Source organism: Balaenoptera acutorostrata, chromosome 10 (assembly GCF_949987535.1).
Source record: "Balaenoptera acutorostrata chromosome 10, mBalAcu1.1, whole genome shotgun sequence".
Taxonomy (NCBI): Eukaryota; Metazoa; Chordata; class Mammalia; order Artiodactyla; family Balaenopteridae; genus Balaenoptera; species Balaenoptera acutorostrata.
In genome coordinates, this window is record NC_080073.1 from 8,513,541 (window position 1) to 8,536,741 (window position 23,201).

Genomic DNA, 23,201 nt, shown 5'->3' on the forward strand with positions numbered 1-23,201 from the left:
TAAAAAAGGGAGCGATTTCTCATAAAATCCACATTTCTTCAGGTTGGCCTGCACTGGTCACCGTGTCCCATGTGGCACCCGTTGGTTGCGCTTAGATGGCCCTGTTTGGCTGCTCTGAGTCCCCTGCCTGGTCTTACACCCAGAGGGGCTCACTCGTCACCTGCCGGGGCTTGGAGAACACCTGAGCTGCTGCTCCCCAGTTTTCAAGAGGCTGCTTTTAGGTGTCCCATGAAACACGACACGCTTGTTTCCATCAGTGCTCTCGGGGTACCCAGAACTCGGGGGATGGGAGTTCTGCCCCGAGGACCTTCAGTCCCCAAAGGAGTCTGATGAGACACAATTGATGAAGAGGCACACCGGCATTTCCAGTGCCTTCCGCTAGCACCAGCACTCAGGATCTTGGGGCAAAACAGATGCCGTGAAATGACTGCCAGGTGTAAATAATGAGATCAGGGCATGTGCGAACTTTGTAAAACTTTTATTGATATATTTATCATGCCAACATTTTTTTATTTAAAATTCAAATTCCATTTGAAAGGGAGGCAACAAACGAGCGTTGGGATCCCAGGCGGCTCCTGGAGGAGCCCCCAGGTTCACGAGAAAGCACGCATATCCTCCAGCTACGTGATTTGATCACTCAGAGTTGCATTCTGGGAAACTCCTCCTAAAGAGCCCGGGCAGGATGTGTTTCGTGGGTAGCTGGGAAACAACAACAGCAACAAAAACAAAATAACCGCATCCTAAGACTTCTCAGAACGTCCCCGGCTTTGAAACTATTGACCCTCAAGGATCCCTCCCCACCTGATCTAGAATATGTGTGTGTATATATATATATATATATATATATATATATATATATATATATATATATATATATATATATATATCCACTGAAAAAAGATCACTGTTTTTGTTGCTTGTTGGCTGTCTCGCCAGACCCGTAGGATGGCCTTGGCACACTTGGCTCTACTTCTCGGTGGGATCCTGTGGACTCCAGCCGTGGGTGGACAGCCCTTCAGGAGCGTTTGGACTTGCTGCACGTTGGGCACAGGAGCTGACCCTTGGTGATGATGTACGCCCGGCCACCCAGCTGCTGCTCGCAGCCCTCGCAGACGAAGTGCTTTCGGTGCCAGGCCAGGTCTTCCACGCGCTGGTAGTCCTCTGAGAATATTATCTGGGGAGGGGAGCAGAAGAATCGTACAGCTCAGGGTTTGTCCCTAGTAGACAGGGCATGGGAGACAAGCCGTAAGATGGTGGTCCCTCGTCCCCCATTCTTGTTTTGACCTTTCAGTGCCTCAGTGGAGAAATCTGACATAAATCTAAGACAGTAAGTACAGTATTTGGCGAAGGTCATGGTTGCATCTTAGCTTCTGGGATCAAAAAAAAAAAAAAAAATCCTCCGCTATTGACAGATTTTACGTATCTGGCATCTATGATGCTGTCTGGGCCAAATCCAAAGCCCGGTTGTGCTCTGAGACGGAATTACATACCCCAGTGAAGATAGCCTAACGGTAGCTGAGCGACCAATGGCCAGTCTTCAAGAGCAAGAACACCCAGAGTCACTTGGGCTTGGAATAAAGTAACACTTTGGAACATCTGTACAATCTGGTGAGGAACCAGAGAGCAGAACAGCATACTGGGTAAATGTGCTTTTCTGATGTTGGGGTCAAACAGGGACCAGGTGTGTGTTTTCACTTAAATACCAGCTGCAGGACTTTGGGCAAATTACTCAACCTCCCTGTGCCTCAGTTTCCACATCTGTAGGATGGGGATATAAATACTACCCATCCCATGGGGTTTTATGAGTGCTGCATGTGTTGCTACAGATGGAGCACTCGGAATGGTAACAAAGTCAACGCTGTGTGATTATCACTGACCTCTCTGAGCTGCACTTTTCTCAAATGTCAAGTGGAGATAAGGATTCTCTCTCCCTGAAAGACTATTGTGACATGTAAACGGTACATCACATACAACGTCTGTAGCACATTAGGATGAGGTGGTGTTACTGCGAGCATACTGTTGTCCTCACAGAAATGAGGTGGGTGGGACCAGGCCCGCTGACAGCCCTTTTCCTTCTGTAACATCCTTGCTCACACAGTTATGAGGTAGGAGGATTACAGCCTCTTAACTTCACACGGAGACCAACACGTGAAAGGTGGGAGGAGGCAGATATTGGCTTAAAGTGAGGAAGACATTTCTAACCCTCGTATGTGCCAAAGATTAAGGTAGTGAGTTTCTCGTCACCAAAGGCATGCAAGCAGTAGTTATAATTGTCATAGCCATTATTGTCACTATTCGTACACCTTAGAGTTTCTCTAGTCTAAACCCATGTTGGAGAGCTGAACCCCTTTCACAGCATCTCTAACTGTCGGATTGTGTTATGTTAATGCGACGTGATTTTATTGTATCATCTCGTATTACATTATCCTAAGACTCACAGCAGCTTCCACTTGTTAGTTACTCAGGCCCCGTGCCAAGCATTTTCAGGCATGATCTCATTTATCCTCACAGCAATTCCGTGGGATGGGCACTGTTACCCTCCCATTTGGTAAGTTATAAAACTGAGGCACAGGAGTTAGGGACCCACATGCCTCACAGATGCAGAGCCAGGTTTGAATGTGGGCCATCTACCTCCTGGCGGCACCCCATAATGTTCTTCTGAGCCCTTACTTAGTGCCAAGCCTTGTGCCAAGGATGAGACTTGACAGGTCCTCTGTGTCTGACCCATCCCAACAGGCCCGGGGGTGGGAACTAATTTCTGCCCCACTTTGCAGATGGGAAAACAGAGGCTGAGAGTGTGAAGGGGGATCTGAGCCTCAGTTTTCCTATCTGTGGATCACATCATCACGAAGCCACACTCCCCTGGGCCTCTGGGTCCCCTCCTGCAGTCTGGGGGTGCCCCCCCCCACTGGTCCTCACCTCGTCGCAGCCGGAGCATCGGGGCCGCAGGCTCTCGCAGTAATGACGGCCACACCAGGGCGCCCCGTCCTTCCAGAAGTAGATGAGGTCCACCAGCGGCTCGGAGCACTTGGTGCACACGAAGCAGGCAGGATGCCACTGCTTGCTGTAGCCTGCCCTGTCTGAGTAGACCACAGGGCTGTCGGCGGGGGCCGCCCCCTTGCAGAGCTCACAGACCTGGAAGGGTGGGGGAGGACCCGAAGGACACAAGGTAGTCAGGAGTGCATCGTGACCTGGGTTCGAGTTTTGACTCCAGTCTCTTTACTTCCTGGGTGACCTTGAGCAAGTTACTGTACTTCTCTGTTCCTCAGTTTTCTCATCTGCAAAGTGGGATAATAATAATACTGCCTACCTAGTAGGTAGTTGTGAGGACTCAATAAAGTATCGGTTTGGCCATGAAGTTCATTTGGCTTTTTCTGTAAGATCTTATGGAAAAGCCTGAATGAACTTTTTGGCCAACCCGATATTTGTTTAGCACAGTCATTTTCACACTTTTTGTTCTCAAGACCCTTTAGACTCTTAAAAAATTTTGAGAACCCCAAAGAGTTTTTGTTCATGTGGGTAATAGCTATTGATATTTACCATACAAGAAATTAGAACTGAGGAAAAAAATTAAGTAACTATTAATTCATTAAAAAATAGTAAACCAACAGCATGTTAACATAAATATTTGTAATTAAAAATAACTATATTTTCCAAAACAGAAAAATTGAGTCAGAGTGTGGCATTGTTTACATTTTTGCAAATCTCTAAGGGCTGGCTCAGTAGAGGATTTCTCAATTCTTATAACTGTTTTAGCTTTTCATCATTTGCATTATGTGGTTTTCTTTGAAATATATGAAAAAAATCTGACCTTACACTGATTAGAAATTGAAAAAGGGAGGCAGGCATTTTAAATAGGCTTTCTAGATAACTGTGGAATATTTTTCTTTGCTGTTACATCAAAATTAGACAAGTGTTAGTTTCTCAAAAGTTAGTTAATGTGGAGTCTGGAACCATATCAACCAACCTTTCATCCCGGTTACATTAAAACCCACTGGTCCACCTTGCACTTTGAATGGATCTTTTACCTATGTAGGATTAATTTTTAATAAACTTAAAATTTTAGAACAGTTTTCGACTTACAGAAAAATTGTGGAGATAGTACAGAGAATTCTCGTATACCCCGCACCCGCTTTCCTCTGTTCTTAGCATCTTACATTAATATGGTGTACTTGTCACAATCAATTAACCAGTATTGATATGTTATTATTAACTGAAGTCCAAGCTTTATCCAGGTGTGCTTAGATTCTACCTACTGTCCTTTTCCTCTTGCAGGATTGGATCCAGGATCCCACATTACAGTTAGCGATCCTGTCTCCTTAGGCTCCTCTGGGCTGTGACAGTTTCTCAGACTTTCCTTGTTTTTAATAACCTTGGAGGAGTACCAGTCAGATATTTGGTAGACTGTCCCTCAGCTGGGATTTGCCTGATGTTATTATCATGACTGCATTGGGAGGAAGACCACAGAGCTAAACGGCCGTTCTCATCACATCCTATCCAGACAACATCCTCGATCTGTAAAATCTTTCCAGTCATTTTGGAGTTCTCACCTGCTCCTCAGAACTCTGATGATGAGAATGATGCTGGCCGTCATCTCCCTGGGGCAGTTGTGTGTCCAACTCAGGTGTTTTCCCTCCTGACTGACACCCTTACGGAAACCCGAGAGAGTTACTTTCCCTTCTAGACTTATCTCCCTTTTAAGGAGACCTATATTTCCCCCCAGACATGGCCAAACCCAGGTTCACGGAGATTCAGTGATTGCTGAGTAGCAATAGCTGACAAGAGGCAAAGCTGGGATTTGAACACAGGCCAAGCCTGACCCCAAAGCCAAGGTTCTTTCTGCTCTACCGTGCGGCCTTTCCATCAGAGTCAGCAAACTACGGCCAAACCCGGCCTCTGCCTGTTCTTGTAGGACCCATCAGCGTCGAATGGGTTTTACATTTGAACTCTAATTTAGTGAAATGTTTTCTCCCAAAAAAGAATTCCATTTTTCTCATAGTAGACCAGGGTTTTGGACTGAATGGTGCCCCTCCCCCAGTTAACGTGTTGAAGCCCTGACCCCCAATGTGACTGTATTTGGAGATGGGGCTTTTAAGGAGTTAACTGAGTTTAAATGAGGTCATTAGGGTGGGGCCCTAATCAAATAGGACTGGTGTCCTTATAAGAAGAGAGACCAGAGATGGATGGCTGTCTCTTTCTCTCTCTGGGTGTACACAGAGGGGAGGCCATGTGAGGATACAGTGAGAAGGTAGCCCTCTGCAAGCTAGAAAGAGGGGTCTCCCCAGAACCCAACCCTGCCAGCACCTTGATCTTGGACTTCCAGTCTCCAGAACTGGGAAAAAAAATACATTTCTGTTGTTTAAGCCACCTGGCCTGTGATATTCTGTTATGGCAGCCTGAGCTAGCTAATACGGCCTGTATTACAAAAACCTGTGTTAATTATACTACTGTATTTTGAATTTCAAAAAAAAAATTGTGGATATTTGTTTTCTCTCTTGTTACATAAAGTACCTACATGATATCATCAACTCCAGCTCTTGGTCCACAACACCTGAGAGATAGATTACCTGGCCCTCTACAGAAAATGTTTGCTGATCCCTGGCTTGAGATGAACACTCTGTCTTACTAAGCACAAATTATGTGTCAGCCCAAATAGAGACATTTATTGTTTTGCTATGTAAAGATGAATAGGCATATATTCAGAGCCTAAACACTTAGAATTCTTCACATACTTTAACTGCATACTTAATATACTCTTGTATATGAAGAGGAAATAGAAATTAAAATGGTGGCAATTGGGGAAAGAAAACCAAATGACCAAATATGTCCGCGTACTGAGTGTGGTCCCTAAGCACAGTCGTGGTTGAGCTCATGTCAGGTGAGGAACGTGTCTGGTTACTGCTCCCGGCTGCCTGACGACGATGTTCCTTAGCACGTGCTGGGTTTTTGGGTTCAGTTATGCCCACAGGAATGACGTGTGTGAGTCCTTCACCAAAGTGAAACCCTGTCCCTCTGCATGTGACTGAGCCCCAGCTCATCTGGAACTCATCAGAGGGTCTGAACCAAAAATAGGTGATGGGGAATTCCCTGGTGGTCCAGCGGTTAGGACTCCATGCTTCCGTACCAGGGGGCACGGGTTCGATCCCTGGTGGGGGAACTGAGATACCGCAAGCCTCACAGTGTGGCAAAAAATTAAAAACAAACAAACAAAACAAACCAAAAATAGGTGATGGATCCGCGTTCATTGACTGTCACATCTCCAGAAGTGTAAACTGTCTGGTGAGGGCTGTTTGAGGAGCAAGTGAATTTTCTGTCTGTTGGTCTTTCTAAATTTCACAGAATGAAATTTCTGGCCCCTTTCCTCCCACACAGAAGGGGCTTACTGTCCATCCACCACACCTGGTCGAGTATCACCAGGATACATCCGTGGGGCGCCTGAGTCCAAGTTTCCAGGTGTGCCTAACACAGAAGTGGGGAAAGGGAGGGATATAAATGCACCTGGATGTGTCTGGTGGGTACCAGCAGGCACCCGCGACCCACAGAAGGAAACAGAAGGATGTGAGGTCAGGAAGCAGTTTGGGGGTGATCACGGGTGACTCTGAACTGTGGGTTGGGACTTCACTTTGGAGGTAATGGGAAGCCATTGCTGGCTCTGGAGGCCGGGAGTGCTGGGGTGTGGTTTGTACTGTGGGGAGATAACTCTGGGAGCGCTGTCTGAAAGGGCTTTGTCAGGAGCCTCTCTGGGGAGCGTCTCTTCCCTCGCTGTCCCCCAGCATCCCTGGCTGTGCACCCTGTTACCATCAGTAGCCAGTCCTTTTTTAAGCAAACAGTGTCATTGACATGTTATGAAAACATGCTGTCAGAGTAATGAGTCCTGTCAACATGCATCAGGAACCAATTTCTTCTTCTGGCCTCTGAGCTATTTTCCATGCCCCCTTCCCTGTGGTCTCAAAGGACAAGAGATGTGACAGTGTCTTGGCTCTGTCAGCTGGTGGCCCCTCAGCCACTAGGGGCAGCCTGACAACCAAGAGTCAGACTGCCCAGCCTGCCTGGGTCCTGTGATCCTGGTCCTGCCTTTCTCTGCGCAAACTTATTCTCCTACCATCCTTGGAAGGGAGGTTTACAGTTTCTAAATTGCAGTGGATGGTTGAGAGGGGGGCTAGCTGTGTGACCTTGGGCAGGTTACTCAACCTCTCTGCACCTTAGTTTTTTCAGCTGTCAAATAATACTCGGAACATCACAGGTCTGTTGCATGGATTAAATGAGATAATAGAATTAATGAACTTTACAAGGGTTCAGTAATAATTAGCGAAAATCTCCGGTTATCCCTACGAAGCCCTCCTTATAGAAAGTTGAGGAGCTAAATCCATGTCCTAAGATGACAAAGACGTCGAAGGCAGGATCTGCTTCTGGTTTGGAGGCCTGGGTTCCTTTCAGTAGCACCATGAGCATGTAGATTGGCAGGAGGTCATCCCTCCCACCCATGAGCTCTGTGTTTTTTCCATCTCTGTTCTTTCCCTCTGTGCAAGGCCAGAGAATCAAGTCATGTGAGTTTCATCTTCTCACTACCCCAGACTCAGCTACAATCAGTGCCCGCCTTGGTGGGCCTGCTCCTCTCCCTCTCCCATCCCACCCCCTCCAAGACAGCGCTCTCAGCCTCGAGTCTGCCCCAGCATCCCTAGAGGGCTGCTCAAACAGAGTACTGCACCTCCCCGCCCCGACTGTCTCATCAGTAGGTCTGGGAGGGGGCAGGGGAATTTTCAGACTCCCAGGGGATGCTGGGATGGTCAGGGGACCGCACTTTGAGACCCACTGTCATAGAGTGTTTGAACATGACCTTAGATAAAAACTCAGCACAAATGACATCACCAATTAGGTTCCGTTACAGCAAAAGCCAATTCGAATTCCTGGGATGCTTAAATTCTACACTATTTTGAAGAAAGCCCAATGTGGTCATTCCCAGGCGACTTCCCCTCTGGAGGAACCACTTTTGGTCGAGTAGAAGTGCTTTGGAACTAGGCTAAAAGGCACAGAGAAGACCATTGATCATTAGCATGTCAGTGGGTTCTCATTCAGACCCCCAACTGTCTAAAACTAGAGCCTTCTCATGGGAATCTGTCCAGCCTTTGCCACGTAACCTAGTTTGCAGACTCTGGTCCCTCCGGGGGAAGGAGCTGTAGCACACACCTTTTATAGGTAGAACACATGTGATGTTTCTTCTGCTGCCACTGAAGTTTTGTCTTGCCCTGTTCAAATGGTGAGAGATTCTTCATCACAAGCGTCTAAATGAAACAGTTTGTATATTCTGTACTTTGGGCCTTTGTAAACACTTGCACTGAGAAAGCTGAGGAGCATTCTAGATTCAGCTGCCTCCAAAGCTCAGACCCTGCAGGGCTGGGGTTCCCTCCGCCGTGATGTGTGGAAATGATGCTGGCAACTTCCTGGACCCTCCTCCAAGCAATACCCACATTCCCTTTCTTTGCATATGGTCCCGCCTTAGTAACTCGCTTCTGTAGAACAGAATGTGGTGGAAGGGACGCTGTAGATCCCTGAGGTAGGTCATAAAGGCAACAGAGCTTCCACCGGCTCTTTCCTGGGAGTCCTGAGGCCCACATCCTAGGGCAGCCACACGGAGAAAACACAGAGATACAGGGAGAGGCCGGGGCCCCTGCTGGTCCAGCCCTAGCCGTATCTGTCTTCCCAGCATCAAGGCCAGATGTCAAGGACAGCGACAAGCTCTCCCGCTGAGCCCTGCCCAGATTGCTGATCTGTGAGAAAACAGACGTCTTGGAACAGGTGTTCCAATCCGCTGCATCTCAGGGTGGTTTGCTGTGCGGCCCCAGGTAACAGGAGCGGCACACGTGGACACGCAGAGTTATTCAGGCTTCTGAAATGGAAGTCACCAAGACACAGAGTGTTTCAGGAAGCAGCAGATTCAGGACAGTGGCCCCGGGTTCCACGGCCAAAGAGCTCTGTCTCCAGGGATGAGCCACACCGGCCTTCGGGGACGGATCTGCAGATACTGAGAGCCCTGTAAACCAGCCGTAATCCGTCTGCCGCGGTTGCCAGCAGCTCTGTGCCAATCATGTGGTTCTTTTCTGGAAGGCCCTTATCCAAAGGCCTCCCCAGTCTAAACCCAGATTGCCTTGGTGAAAAGCTCACCATTACAATACAGTAAATATTGACTGAAGGGCCTTGAATTCAGGCACTGTGTTCTTTCCAACACAAATACTCAACAATTTATTTATAAACAGCATCTCTCCATTTCCTCTTATGGCGATTATTCACCATCTTTGCTTTGCAGCCTCGTGTATCGGGAGTGTTTTGGGGTTTTTTTTCCTCTTTTCTGGCCCAGTGTCATGGCTGGCATCTTTAGCCTCTTGCGTTCTCTTGCCCCACACGGGCATCTTCCCGAGGTTCCTTACGGTGCAGAATAGGTGGGTGGCCGCAGGCGCTGCGGTTAGGGTCCCGGCCTTTGCACGAGGTCCCGCCGTAGCTTCATCTGGGGGGATCGCTGAGCCTCAGTTTCCGCATCTGTGACACAAGGTGGGCCCTGATCGTGGGAAGCGCTTTGCACGTGGGGTCAGTGCTGTGGGCCCACCCGTGCTTTGTCTCCCGCGTCTTCTAGGGGCAGGTCCTTGAGGAGGGGGCTCTCTCCCAAGCGAGGCAGGATGTCAGGCGTTTCTAACCGCATCTCACTCACTGGTTATCTGGTGAAGGGGGAGGATGGGGCCAGGAAGGCTTCCCAAATGCGACACTTGGGAGAGAGAACGTCAGCCTGGGGTGTTCTCGAATCCGGCTTTGACGGGTGTATCCCCACAACGGGAAGCTGCTGAGTAGGGACAAGGCTTACGTGTGGTCATCTCTGTTGCAGAGGCCTCGCAAGGTGTCTGGGCCACACGGGGGCTCTGGAAGCGGGAGCTTCCGTCCTTTGGAGTCTGTGCGGGGTTTGAGGTGAGGCAGGCCTGAGTTCCAGTTCTGGCTTCACGGCTCACCAGCTAGACGACTAGAGAGGGGGATGATACATCTTGCCGGCTAGTTCTTGGGATTGAATAAAACAACCGTGCGAAGCGTCTGGCGTGCTGCCTGGCACAGTGTAGGTCGTCAGAGAATGGCAGATGACACTATCCTCGGAATCAGCATCATCACCAAGTAACCTCCAGCAGGATAATAAAACTGAACAAAGCCCTGGTCATTCATAAACAGTGAAAACCATTTTTTACGGCTCTTCTAGTTCCAGGGTCAGCAAAGTACATCCCTGGGGCCAGATCCAGCCTGCTGCCTGCCTTTGCAAATAAAGTTTTATTGGGACACAGCCCTGGTCATCTGTTGAGATATTGTCTTTGGCTGCGTCAGTGCCACAAGGACAGAGGCCAGTGGTTATGACTGAGACCTCGTGGCTTGTAAAGCCTAAAATATTCACAGTCTGCCCTTTATAGGAAAAGTTTGCCAACCCCTGTTTCAGTCAATGGACTATTACGCAGACCACTTTGGGGGGAAAAAAAAAAGATAGTTGTGAAGCCTCATGTGGCAACACGGCAAAGTATTTATAGTATGAAAAGTAGGATAAAAGGAATTTTCTGTGGAAAATAAAATCTCCTTTAATGTCATTAAAATACCTCCCCTGTAAACAAGGTGGCAGGCAGATGCTGAGGAGGCTGGTAACCATGGCGATTTGGGGGCGGCTGCCTTTGATCCTCTGGCCTCCAGCTCAGGCAGGGCTCTCAGGCCTGGGGGTGCACGGTGGTTTCAAATTCGCAGAGAGGGGCTGGCAGGAAAGCCAGCCTGCCAGCCCACAAGCCAAACATCTGCTCGGACCAAGCTTTGGAAGTCCCTTGCCCACAAGTATGTCCCTTGTCGGGGCTGGAGTCGGGCTGAGCCGCCGGCGGCTGTTAAATTTCCATCTGAGAGGCCCACCTCGTGGGAGGGAGGGGACCCACGCCTCCGGTCCCTCCTTTGTGCATTCTTGTGGGGAAAGGGGGCAGGGGGGTTACACTGTAATTTGGGACCAAATTAACACATCTTTACGACTTCCAGCAATATCTTCACTTCTTTCAGTCTCTTCTCCTTTTAATCACTTTCTCTGGGGCCACGGCTTGGCCCATGAGGCAGGAGCTGGGGTCTCCCGGCAGGGATGAAAACTACGAAAGGGCGGAGAAGACATTAAATGCTATGTCCTGGCTTTCTTTCGTCTTTCTTCGGTTACAAGTTTGGGGTGTAGGGAAGGGCGGAAATTCCTGGGCAGGATGACCATGCCCAGGAAATCTGTATATTTAATTTCGGAGAAAATATCCAGTAAACGTTCTAAACGCAGGGAAATGGTCTGGTAGAGCTGTTTACCATCTGAGCATTGAGGTCCAGTGTCCGTAGGATCCATCCAGGTGGGAGAGGTCGGGAGCGGGGGCCTGGAAAGCAGATATGGGGCCCCGCCGTGCTGCTGTGGAACGGTCTGGGCTGCTGGGGTGGGCAGCTCCATGGCCACAGAATGCTTCGAAGCCCCCAAGTCCCCCGAGAACCCATGGTGGGTGGGACTTGGGTGGGGCAGGCACGTCCTTCCCTTGTTCTTGGCTCGCAGACAAGAGACCCTCAAGTTCTTCACCAGGCTGGGCTGGGAGTAACTCTGCACACTGCCACCCACCCCAGCAAACATAAATGCACGTGCCCTTGCTTTGTCCCCACCCTGCTGGGACCCCGCAGGGCTGGTGACGCGGAAGGACCTGGGCTGGAACCTCACCGGCAAACCGGTTAACCTCTCTGTGCCTCAGGCTCCACATCTGTGAAATGGGCATAACAACCCCAAGCTGTCTTGCTGGTTGTTCGGAGGATTCAAAGAGATGAACGAGCCTGCTGTGCAACTCCCCACCACCCTCGCCGCTCCACGCCCACACAGAGGGGCAAGTCAGGGAAAGAGAAGGCTAAACACTGGGGTTTTTTACTTGGCATCACTGATTTAAAGGGCCTGCCTTGGGAGTGACAGCAGATGGTTAGTATCTGGGATTTTTGTGCCGTGGCGTTTCCTCATGAAGAGGGATGACTCTCATGGCATTTGCCATGCCACTGCCTCTCCTGAGCTCAGGGTCAGGATGACACTTTCAGGGACCTGCCCTGAGGTCGGCATGGGCGGCTGCAGCTTTGGGGTTCATTCCCAGACACGCCACGGCTGATTTCAGGTTGCCCATCCTGTCACGGGGCCCATGGGAAGGCCTGGCGGAGGGCCTTACTCAGATCCGAGTAAGTGAAGAGCCCCGGCCATGAGGGTGGATCGGCTCAGAGGGCGCTGCTCCCGTCACCCAGCTGGCCCGCCGCCCTCCGGCTTCACCCAGCGCTCAGCCCGTGGGTGGGGATTCCACACAGGCGACTTGGAAAAGCCTTTTGGCGATAATGCTCCTCTGGTCTGGACAGTCTGGTGGAGGGGCCTGGGGTTGGGGGGAGGACTTGGCAGCCAAGGTCTCCGAGGAAGGGCACGACTGTAACAGGCCGCCCAGCAGCAGGACAGAGCCGTGTGAGCTCCTGGGAGAACCGCCGTGGGGTGTAGGCTACCGGCAGCTCAGAGAAAGCAGGGCTCGTGGCCTCCGGCTGCCAAGTGTAGAGTGTAGTGCGCTCTAGGATGGGGCCTTCGGGGCAGGTATAGAGCGGTGGGCTATGTGCTGTGCCTGTGTTTCCACCACTCCCCGTGGAAAGTTCAAGGAATTCAAGAGTGCTGCGCAGTGTTCTCAAAGCTGGACACCCTAAGCCAGGGGGCCGCTTAAATCTAGAAAATGCCCCTGTTAGCATCTCTTGGACCCTCCCTGTATACCAGATCGGCAGTATCATTTTGGCTGAGCTTAAATGTAAGGTCATTTTTAACCCTCTTTAGCAGTGGTTCTCAAAGTGTGGCCCCCAGCGTTGGCATCAACCTGGAGACTCGTTAGAAATTCAGATTCTCAGCCTCCGCCTGCACCAGCAAGTCTGGGGTGGGACCCAGGCCTCTGGATTTTAGCCAGCTTCCAGGTGACTTTAGTTTGAGAACCACTGCCGTAGCCTCCTAAAGGCTCTGAGAAGTCCAGCCCTAAAGAAACCCATTTCGTTTTGTTTAGTCTGATGTCCCCTTTACATGGCCACATGGCCCGTTTATAGCTTCATGGCCATGAGCTTTTTAGGAATAAGCCTTGGGGAACAGGAAAGATGGGTTTGGGGGCTGACAGAGTTGGTTCGCATCCCATAGCCTTCCTTGGGCGGTTGGGAGCTTTACATCAGATACTCTCCTGCTTGGCGCTGTCCTCGGTCTAGAGAAAGCTCGCTGAACGGTAGCCGCTAACAACAGTAATAACGTCACCATTAGGATGATAAAGTGTGATATGTTACCATCGTAGCTCCAGTGTAATACATTGCACATGTCCTTCTTTTTGCCGCCTTTTCTTTCATAATTCACTGTTTGATTTGGGGTGTCCGTCCTATGCTTCCTCCCCGTACCTGGGTCCTCAAGTTGAATGCCCTGACTGCTTCTAGCAAAGTTCGTGGCCCTCGTCAGGGGAGCAAAAGTCAGGCTTCGTGCCTGTTGCTTGTCTGTGGTAACTGTCCTACCTGCCCTTTTATGAGAACAAGAGGAGCCCAGCACACAGGACAGCCAGCACCCATGTCCCCTTGATATGCCGCCCCCTGGGGTAGAGCAGAGTGGTTCAGGCAGCAAGCCCACAGCCGGGCCCAATGGCAGGGCTGCCGGGGACAAGCCGTCTATGGCCTGGCAGGCCACTTAGCTACCTTAATAGAATTTGCTCCCCAGCTTCAAGGAGATAAACAGGGAGTTAAATACAGATAACAAGCAGGGTTTTATAACTCAGCATCACGCAGTAGAAAGAGTATAATGACCCAGCTTCTGCCCCTTAGAAACGATGGGGCCTCGGACAAGCCACGATTCTTCTCTGAATCTCTGACTGCTCACCTGTAAAATGGGGCTGGTGAAATCCACCTACCAGGTAACAGTTTGAATTAATCCAAGACCTGGAAGTAGTGAGCATAGCACGTGGCACACAGCAGGGGCTTAAGGCATGTGAACTTGAAATCTCATCGTCCTCTCAGGCAAAACGGCCACACAAGTGGTCCCCATCTTTCGAGGATCAATTTAGTTCGAACATGGGACTTCCCTGGTGGTCCAGTGGTTGAGAATCCGTCTTGCAATGCAGGGGACGCCGGTTCGATCCATCCCTGGTTGGGGAACTAAGATCCCACATGCTGCGGGGTAACTAAGCCCGTGCGCCACAACTACTGAGCCTGCGCACCACAACTAGAAAGCCTGCGTGCCGCAACTACAGAGCCCACGCGCCACAACTAGAGAGAAGCCTGCACACCACAACGAAGGATCCTGTGTGCTGCAACTGAGACCGGACGCAGACAAAAACAACAACAAAACTTAGTTTGAACATTCATTCATTCATTCCCTTGTTCAGTCATTCATGGATTGCATATTTATCAAGCACCTACTTTCTGTATTATATTGATGGCTCCTGCTGCAGATACAGAGATGGACAAGACAGGACCTCAGCATTTAGAGGGGGTGACGGACATGAGTCTACTAATGACATAATTAGTTATCTAATTAAGATTGGGGTTAGGGTCAGCAAGGAAAAGTCTGTCTTCCCAGCCAGCCCAACCCACCAATATCGGCTTCCTTCGGATTCCCTATTTACTGCCTGGTCTTGTTTAAATGCTTCCAAAGTGTCACAGCCATTTCCTAAAGTTGACTGTTGCCAAGGCCCTGGGATCTCAGGCCGCCTCTGCCCCACTTCCACGCTGTCCAAACCCGTGGGCTGAGTCCAGGATAAAATACGTTCTCAGATCAGCATTTCTCTCTCGGGAATGGCAACTGGAAAATGTCACAGACTTAAAGATGTTGCGTTCCAGCTTGGAATTACGCAGTACTAATGTGTTAAAGACCGATGGCTGCTGGAGGGTGGATAGAAGGCAGGGCTGGGGAGGAGGCTAGTTTATGAAACATGGTAACTGGATCTAATGTTTTCAAAAGTTCCTGGCATGTGAATTCTTCCTGAGAAATGGGTCTTTTCAAGACCATCACCAATTTGTGCTAGTGAAAATCAATTTCATTCTTTTGTCTTTTTGTCTTTTTGTTCTTTTCATTTCATTTCATTTCATTCATACCAAATGAACGTGCCCACGGGGCGGGGGTGGGAGATGCAGGACGCAGGTTTTGGATAACAAGCGTGAGTCACTACAGAGAAGAAAGACCCGGCCCCTTCTGGACTTACTGACAGCATCGTTTGGGCTGTCATTTCCCTGGGGTGTTTGGCTCACGTGGGTGACGGCTAGCCTGTTCCCAGCAAGGCAGGTGATTTGCTTGAGGACCCCATATATTGGGACTTTTATCTCCAAATGTCACATAGAGGCATGAAGCCTCTTGGCTGATAGGGGTTGGGGGCCCATGAAAGTTAGCAGACAGCCCCACGGGGCCCCAATCTCAAGCCTGCCACCTCTCCCTACGGCCCTTGGAGTAAAGTCCTAAATCTATAGCATCCCAATACGGGGACAGCGTCCTCTGCTTGTTTGATTTCCTGGGGCTCGGCGGACAGTACAGGCCAATCAATGCTTGAGTGATGGATGGACGGAGGGCATGACTCTTCAGGAAGCGTGCCCCTGCTGACCTCGCCAGCCTTGGGCCCCCCTGCCCCCTGGTACCACACTTCGGCCACCTGGGACTTCATTCAGTCCTCTGACTGTGCTGTGCTCTCTGAGACTTTCACCTTTTTTTGCACATGATCACCTCTTTAAGGCAACACAGGTCTTCCCCGAAGAGCCTCAAGGCCTGGGGCACTCTTAATTATTCTTCCAAGGCCAGTGTGGGCCTCACCTCCTCCCCCAAGTCTACCCTCACCCCCAAGCAAGGATAGATGCCCTTTCTCTGCACTGCGACGGTTTGCTTGTCTGTGACCTCTCCTGGACCATGACCACGGATGAAGGCAGGAATGAGGGAACAGAGCCTGGAGCTGGGGCCCTGACCCTGCAGCCTGGGCCTGGGCGGTTTCAGCCAGACCCGATGGATGGATGGATGGATGGATGGGAGAGACTTACGTATTCCTTGGACGGGTCGCTGAGGCTGCCGTTGGTAGTCGGGGCGGCCGTCTCTGCGCCCTCGGGCTTCTCCTGCTGCTTCCCCTCCTCCTTGGGCAAGCCGCCCTGCCCTGGGAGGGCCACTTCGCCCACACCCAGGGCCTCGCTCTTGTACTGCTTCACAAACTCTTCCATCACTTTCAGCTCATTCTCCAAAAGTCCGCGGCAGCGAGAGGGGTCCTGGTCGTAGATGGGCAGCTGGCGCGAGAGCTGGCGCCGGCGGTAGTAGGCACCCTCGGTGCCCGTCACTGGCTGCTTCTCCTTGGGGATGAGCTCCATGTACTGCAGGCCCTGGGGAAGAGGAGACCCAGCACCATGATTCCCAAGCACCAGGCAGAGATCTGAGCCCTGGCAAGCCCTGGGCTTCTTCAGGTCTCTGCAGAACCCAAGGATTATGCTCAAGGAAGAAACGGGGTGAATTTGGGGAACACTGGAAAGAGGCCTAAATAAGCTTCCACTCTCCCCTGAGTCACATTCACAGATTCACATTCTTGATGAGAATCGGGTAATTTCAGTAGACGTTCCTTTTAGATTTGCTGGCTTTGCAACAAGGATTTTGTTTCCTTCAAAACTTAATATTTTTACCTCATTTACCTCATGGCAATGCTTCTCATTTAAAAAAAAAAAAGTCGATCTAGTTTAAAATTGCTTTTCTTGGCAAAGTATAATTAAATCACTATAGGCAGAAGGTATTTCATAGTTTATTAATTTAAATATATGCAAAGGCACCTTCTAATAGTAGAATCGACAAGGTCTCAGGTCAATAACATTTCCACACCAACAGGGCTGGCATAGATGGTAGACCATCTGAATATTAATATGTCTGTGGATAACAGTCCAATGGCCTTTTGTTGGTTTGCTTGCTTGCTTTTTTTAAATGAGCAGAAATCTTACACTTGGGTGGGTCCCAGGGACGGGGAGATTAGGGGAAGATAAAGGTCAAGGCCACACAGCTTGAGAAAGTGTGAAAGGCCAGTTGTTTGTCCTCAACACCTGTTCTCCACCTGTGTGCCCCACCCTGACCCTGACATGTACCTGACTCGCCCACCAGATGGCCTGATTCCCATGCCCCCATGGTTGCTGCCGTATTTACCCTCTTAGAATCTGGTGCCCCATATCTCGTCCTTGGGGCCGGACTCACACTGGAGTTGTGTTAACCAGCATGGAAGATGTGATTCATAATGGGCAGTCCCAGCTGCGGCCTGATTGTAGGGAGCGGGGGATGAGGACCTGGGCTGGGGCGTGCTGGTCCAGAGCCTGGTTTGCTGAATGTCATAATGAATGGATTCCGGATAAGAGCCTTTTTAGAACAGGGAGAGGCAGGTGTGCGAATGCAGTGGCGGGGTGGCTGTGAGCGCCCCACCCTCGGCGGCTCAGCCCTAGATCCCGGGGGACCCGGCTGAGACCTCCCGGCCCTGCGGGCTCACGCACACCCTCTTGGTCCCTGTTCCTCTGCACAGCCCCTCACACTCTCAGGGCACTTTCTAGACACAGGAGATGGCCTGGGTGGTGCACAGCATCCCGGGGCGCCGGGAAATTTGGGTTTCTAGCTCCAGCCCTGCGGCTGCTACTCTCTGTGTAAGATCAAGGAAGCACCCAGCCTCTCTGGGCCTCCGTTTCCTCATCTGCAAAGTTCAGGGTAGAAAGCATGATCGCTAGGGTCTGGGCCATTGTGAGAAGTCACTGGCGACCTCACTCCATCCTCCTCACAAGTCAGAGGAGAGCAGTGTCACTCAGCCGAGTCCGCAGCCCCGAAAAGGGGCCAAAGAGTCCCAGGCCCTTCACCCAACACTCAGGAGAACCAGAAGCCCCAGGGAGTCCCCCAGCTGACTACACGTCTGGCAGGGGCTGATTCCTGCTGTGTCTTGGGAAGACCGTGGCTTTTCTCTTGATCAGTGTGAAACTGCAGGTGCCCTCCAACGAGAACAGGCCAGACGGGTAGATCTGAAGACCCTTGTCTCAAACTTTGGGGTGCATAGGACTCACTTGGTGACCTTGTGGGAAAGCTTCCCAGGCCCGCTCTGATTTAGGAGCCTGCAGGGGCCTGGAAGTGAGTGCTTGTATAGGTCCTCCTGGGGGAGTCTGAAGTAGGACATCCGAGGGCAGTGGGTGGGGGAAGGGATGGGACCAACAGAACAGGAAGCCGCAGCCCAACAGCCAGCAGGCTGGGGTGGGGCACAGGGCCCTGGGGAGATGGATGAGGGTACGGTAGGGCACAGGACCCTGGGACGTGGGTGAGGGGCCGCAAGGCACGGGGCCCTGGGGAGATGCAGCAGGGGCGGGGCAGGGGAAATACCCCCGCCAGCCCTTCCTGTTTCTTGCCTGGGGCCTGCCCGGCTCCTAGAATCTCAGGAAGGATTTTGGAGAAGTGGAAACAGGAGCTTTGCTCATGCTGCCAGAATGGGCCTCCAGACCTGGCCAATATCTCACTTACTCCGAGTGCTGAAGCAGCCCCAGTCGCACAGAGGATTCAGCTGAGGGGAGAGCAGCCTCTTCTAGGAAGGCTGCCTCCTTCCCCCAGTGGCGTGGTATGAGGAAGGGTCGGGACAGCGAACACCTACGTGCTGCTTACTGCGTTCCAGGCCTTCTTCTGAGCGCCTGACCTATGTTAACCCATTTAATTCTCACGACACCCCTAGGAGGAAGGTACTAATATTATCCCTTGGGAAACTGAGGCACAGAGAAGTTAAGTAACCTCCCGAAGGTCACACAGCTAGTATGCGGCAGAGACAGCTTTGAACTCAGCAGCTTGGGTCTCAACTCCTTCTATACTGACTGTCTACAAGTTGCGTGATTTGCAAAGAGAAAAAAAATGTCCCCCAGTCTCTGGGGGAGTTTCCTTTTGTCATCATTTCAGGTGGAAAGCATTGCCTGGTGCTAGGATGCTGTAGTCCCTGCATCTGTGTGTGGCTCTGGTCTTCTAGGGCCTGCATCCCTCCCTGCTCGACTTTATAAGTCAGCCCTGTGGTCGAGGTTGCGCCTGCACTCACAGTGTCCTCAAAGCCCCAGCTGGGTACCGGCTCTCTGCCTTTGCATTGGCAAGGCCCCAGCATCCGGCTACCACGGACATGCGTTCCGTGATGGCTGGCCTTGCCTGGCTGGCCTGAGACCCCTCCCACACTCGCTATCCACACACTGATGGCAGACATTGCTAATCAACCCTGATGAGGGTCTCAGAACCCACGTCAAGGCAGCCCTCAGACGATCACTGTCAGTTGGTGTGGACTCGGGAAGGGAAGATGGGGAGAGGGGCTGGGTCAGAGTCAGCTGCCGGTGCTGCTCAGAGCCTGTAAGAGAATCTCTCAGGTGTTCCATGAAGCTGACTAAGGTCATGTTCCCAAAACCTTTAGCAAGATGCCTTTTCTAGGATCAGTTGGAAAGGTCGGTTTAGGTTTTAAGTTTTTCGTGAGAAACTTTCTGAATCATTTGGTGCTTTGCTGTCTGGCACAGCCATACTGGCTGAAGAGGTTCCTGGAACCAGGCTTTTTCAGGAGAGAAATCAAAAGAGCAGAGAGAAAAGTGGAGGAGAAAGATGCTCTTTTCCCAGGGTTGGGCAGTGGGACACACAGACTCTGGAGTCAGAAAACCCAGGCCTGATTCTGCGCTTTCTGATTCTTCTCCAGCTGTCAGACAAAGACAGCAAATGGGCTTCACGTTCCATGTTAATCCTGGTCAATCATGGCAGCCTGGAGTGCTGTGTTGAGTAGGATTCTGAGGCCCAATGAGGGCTCAGTGGGAGACAGTGCTCTGAGTGCCATGGGTACGGGAGCAGAGGATGGGGTATGAGTGAATGCCAGCCCTGCATGCGCACCTCAGCAGCTTCTGTTTGCTCTCCTGTAAAATGGGGGCAGGAATGCACCCAGCGCACAGGGAGTGGTGAGGTGTTGATATCTTTCATATACAAATACTCCATGGATGCTGGTTCCCTTCATCTTCTCCGTCTCGCCTCCCTCCACATTCCCGGCTAGCTTTCAAAGACCCATTCACCTCTCTGAGCCTCAGTTTCTTCTTCTGTAGATGAGGGTGATAATAGTACAGCCCTAACAGTGTTGGAAAATCAGATGCGATTGTGCATGTGTAGCTCTTAGCGCAGTGCCTGGCTCATAGTAAGTACTCAATACATACTAGCAATTAGGTTTATTGTGACTTTAGTCTTTGAAGGCTTAAGCATTTCTCTGGCTTTTGTTCTGGTTGGGAAGGGTGACAGAGAGCAAGATTCAGTCCCATTTCCAAAATATAATCAGCCCCGATCACTTGGTAATTAAAAAAAAAAAGTAGGAAGGGTGAGTGGGAAGAGAGTCGTCCAGTCTCAGAAATGCGATTTGCTCGGGCAGGCCAGACGCAGGGCAGACAGAGGGGCCTTTATCCCATGCGGTTTTATGAGCCGGCATTAATCACAGCCCGACGATGCCTTCCTCTGATTAGTCTGGGGCTGAAGCGTTTGGGGTTTTCACCAGTCAGTTCCTGACGCCCACAGCTGGCTCTTTTATGAGCTGCTTGCTTCAGTTTCCACTGACATCTTGGAGACCCACTGATGGCTCACCCAGGCCCGGGTGCTGGAGGGCAGACCCGTGTTCGGAACCACCTGGCACTGCTGCTATTCCGTGGCCCCCGACCTGCCCCTGGCTACCCACTGGGGCTGTCGAAGTCCAGTTCAGCATTCTGTGTTTCCTCACATGTAAACTAACCCTCACCTCACAGGGTGGCCGAGTTCATGCAGGCTGAAGTGTTCTTTTAAAATATGCGTCTCGAAAAGCAAAGCTTTAAAAAAAAAACAAAAAAAAACTTTGCCTCTCTTCACTTTATCTAGAAGGGATTTTTTTTCCCCCCTCTTAAGCTCCAGCTTAGCACTGTGCTGCTCGAACCTTCTATGGTGAAGGATCAAGGTTTGTTTGGTGTTTTTTCCACGGATTGCAGGATGATTTGTGGGCTCAGTGCATGTGATGAGAATGTAGCTCAGGCCACATGAGGCTTCCACGTGAGGCTGACCACGCAGGAGCTCTGCCAGCCATCACGCACTTGGATGTCAAGTGCCACAGAGTTTTCCCAACATTTATTCTCAATTTCCGTGCTTCCGATTGTGGACCAGTCACAAGGATTCTGTGGGGCAGTGCCAGCCCACAGACCACACGTGGAGTGTCCCTGGCTGGGAGGCGACGTGGCACAAATACGCCTCAAGCCGGCTGCGTGCCCTGTGCAGTGTAAGGCGAGGGACGAGACGGTACACAGGACAGGCACGCGCGTGCTCTCGTGGGCCTTGCTTCACTCCAGTGTAGGGGAGAGGTGATGACGAAGCACAGACACGCGTGAGCCAATGACAGCTCGAAATAAGAGCTTCTAAAGAAACCATGGAGAACTGGGAGAGAGAAGAAATGTAGTAGGGGGGTGGGTGGCATCTTCCACAGATCGGGTAGTGAGGGACGGCCTGTCTGAGATATGACTGGCAAAAGGAGCCAGCCATGCAGAGAGCCGGGAAAGGATGTTTCAAGGAGAGGGAACAGCATGTGCAAAGGCCCCGAGGAGGGCAAGAGCCTAGACAGCCCAGGCCTGCCGTAGAGTGGTCCAGGGCAGGAAGGTGGAAGGTCATTGCCATGCAAGGTACTCCGTGAGGGGGCGTAGCAGGAGCTGTGGGAGGAGCCTGCAGGGACGGGGACACACGGGTCTCGAAAGGCTCTCCTTTTCTCCCAGGAGAGATGGAATTCAACGTCAGGCTTGCATCTCTAACGCTGTAGGGTTTTTTTAATCTCACTAACCTGTAGAAATCACCTGGGTCCTTGCTACTCCAGGTGTGCTCTGGGAGCCGGCAGCACCGGCATGGCCTGCGAGCTCGGCGGGACTGCAGATTCTCAGGACGGCCCTGAGCCTACTCGATGTGTTTCTGCGAGCTCTCCAGATGGTTTATACGCTTGTGGAAATCTGAGGGGCACTGGTCCGCTGCTCTGGGTCTTGAAGGGGGCCCACATGGGGTATTACCTGGGGCTTCGTTTAAATACTCGTGTCTGATAATTCTGATCCTGCGATCTGGAGCGTCCGATTTAATGGTCTGGGGTGAGGCCTGTGCGTGGGGACTTTTCTTGGGTCCTTTTAGTGGGCAGCCATGGCGTGACCTTGGGCAAGTCACCTGCTCTCTCTGGGCCTTGTCCTTCTCTGGGTGCCTCTTCCCTAGGGTTGTGCAAAGCCAATTGACTTCTCTCTTCTAAGCCCAGGAGTTAGGGAGAAGAGAGAAGAGGTCCTGTGCTCTCCCCAGGGCTTGCAAAGGGTACATCCCTGGCCACTCTGAGGGAAAATGAAGAACTTATGGGTGAACATGAGCACTCTGAGAGTTCTGAACAGTAAACCATCCTCTGTTCAGAAGTGGGGCACCTAAAGGGAACCATGAGCAACCCTGCACTAGAGCTGGAAGGGCCCCTTAAAATTCACATGAACACCTCTACCCATTTCATGGATGAGGAAAACTGAGGCCCAGACAGCTTCCACTTCAAGATCACAGAGTGAGGCAGGGGCAGGTTCGAAACCATAGCTATTTTCCTACCATTTTTGCAACCTTGCCCTCTTCTTACCTTGTCTTTGACGTCCAGGAACCTATGGCATGGCTCCTATTTACAAGGGTAGGGAAACAACCACTTGGTTGCAGGAAGCTCTCTTACCAGTTTCTGGGTGACTCCAGGGGGAGCCCACTCATAGGTGATGGTGTCAAAGGTGGGATCTTTCCCGGTGGCAATGGGGTTGGTCATGATCATTCGGTTCCTCTTGTAAATCCGGATGCCGTCCCCGCCTTTCACTCGGGCCGTGAGGGTGGAATACTTGGAGTCCATCAGCAAGCGGCCAATTTTCCGATCGTCTTCCAGGTCCGAGCTCAGGCAGTGGTCCTCTTGACTGCATTTGCATGACTTGCACATTTTCCTGGGGGGTGGGATGGGGACAAGTGAGATCAACCTCCAGAAAAGAGAGGCAGAATCTCCCGCTGGCAGCACCTACACTTTGGAAAGCAAGCTCAAAGTTTAACTTTAGTAACTTGAAAAGGTTAGCAGCAGACAAATGGTAACCGGAGACCAAAAGGCCTTTGAGATCAGAAACTCACGTCTTCCTATCAGTATGTC

General features: G+C 51.1%; 1 protein-coding gene across 1 annotated transcript in view; it reads right to left on the bottom strand.

Annotated features, from left to right (window-relative positions):
• Positions 1-463: 463 nt before the first annotated feature.
• Positions 464-23,201, bottom strand: part of LMCD1 (LIM and cysteine rich domains 1) — a 58,339-nt gene continuing 35,601 nt past the window's right edge. The window contains exons 3-6 of the mRNA XM_007192491.3: positions 22,749-23,004; positions 16,063-16,392; positions 2,920-3,135; positions 464-1,174 (exon numbers count right to left, since the gene is read on the bottom strand). Of these exons, the coding sequence (XP_007192553.1) occupies positions 1,016-1,174; positions 2,920-3,135; positions 16,063-16,392; positions 22,749-23,004 (961 nt within the window). The 3' untranslated portion in view covers positions 464-1,015. The remainder of the gene's footprint in view (positions 1,175-2,919; positions 3,136-16,062; positions 16,393-22,748; positions 23,005-23,201) is intronic.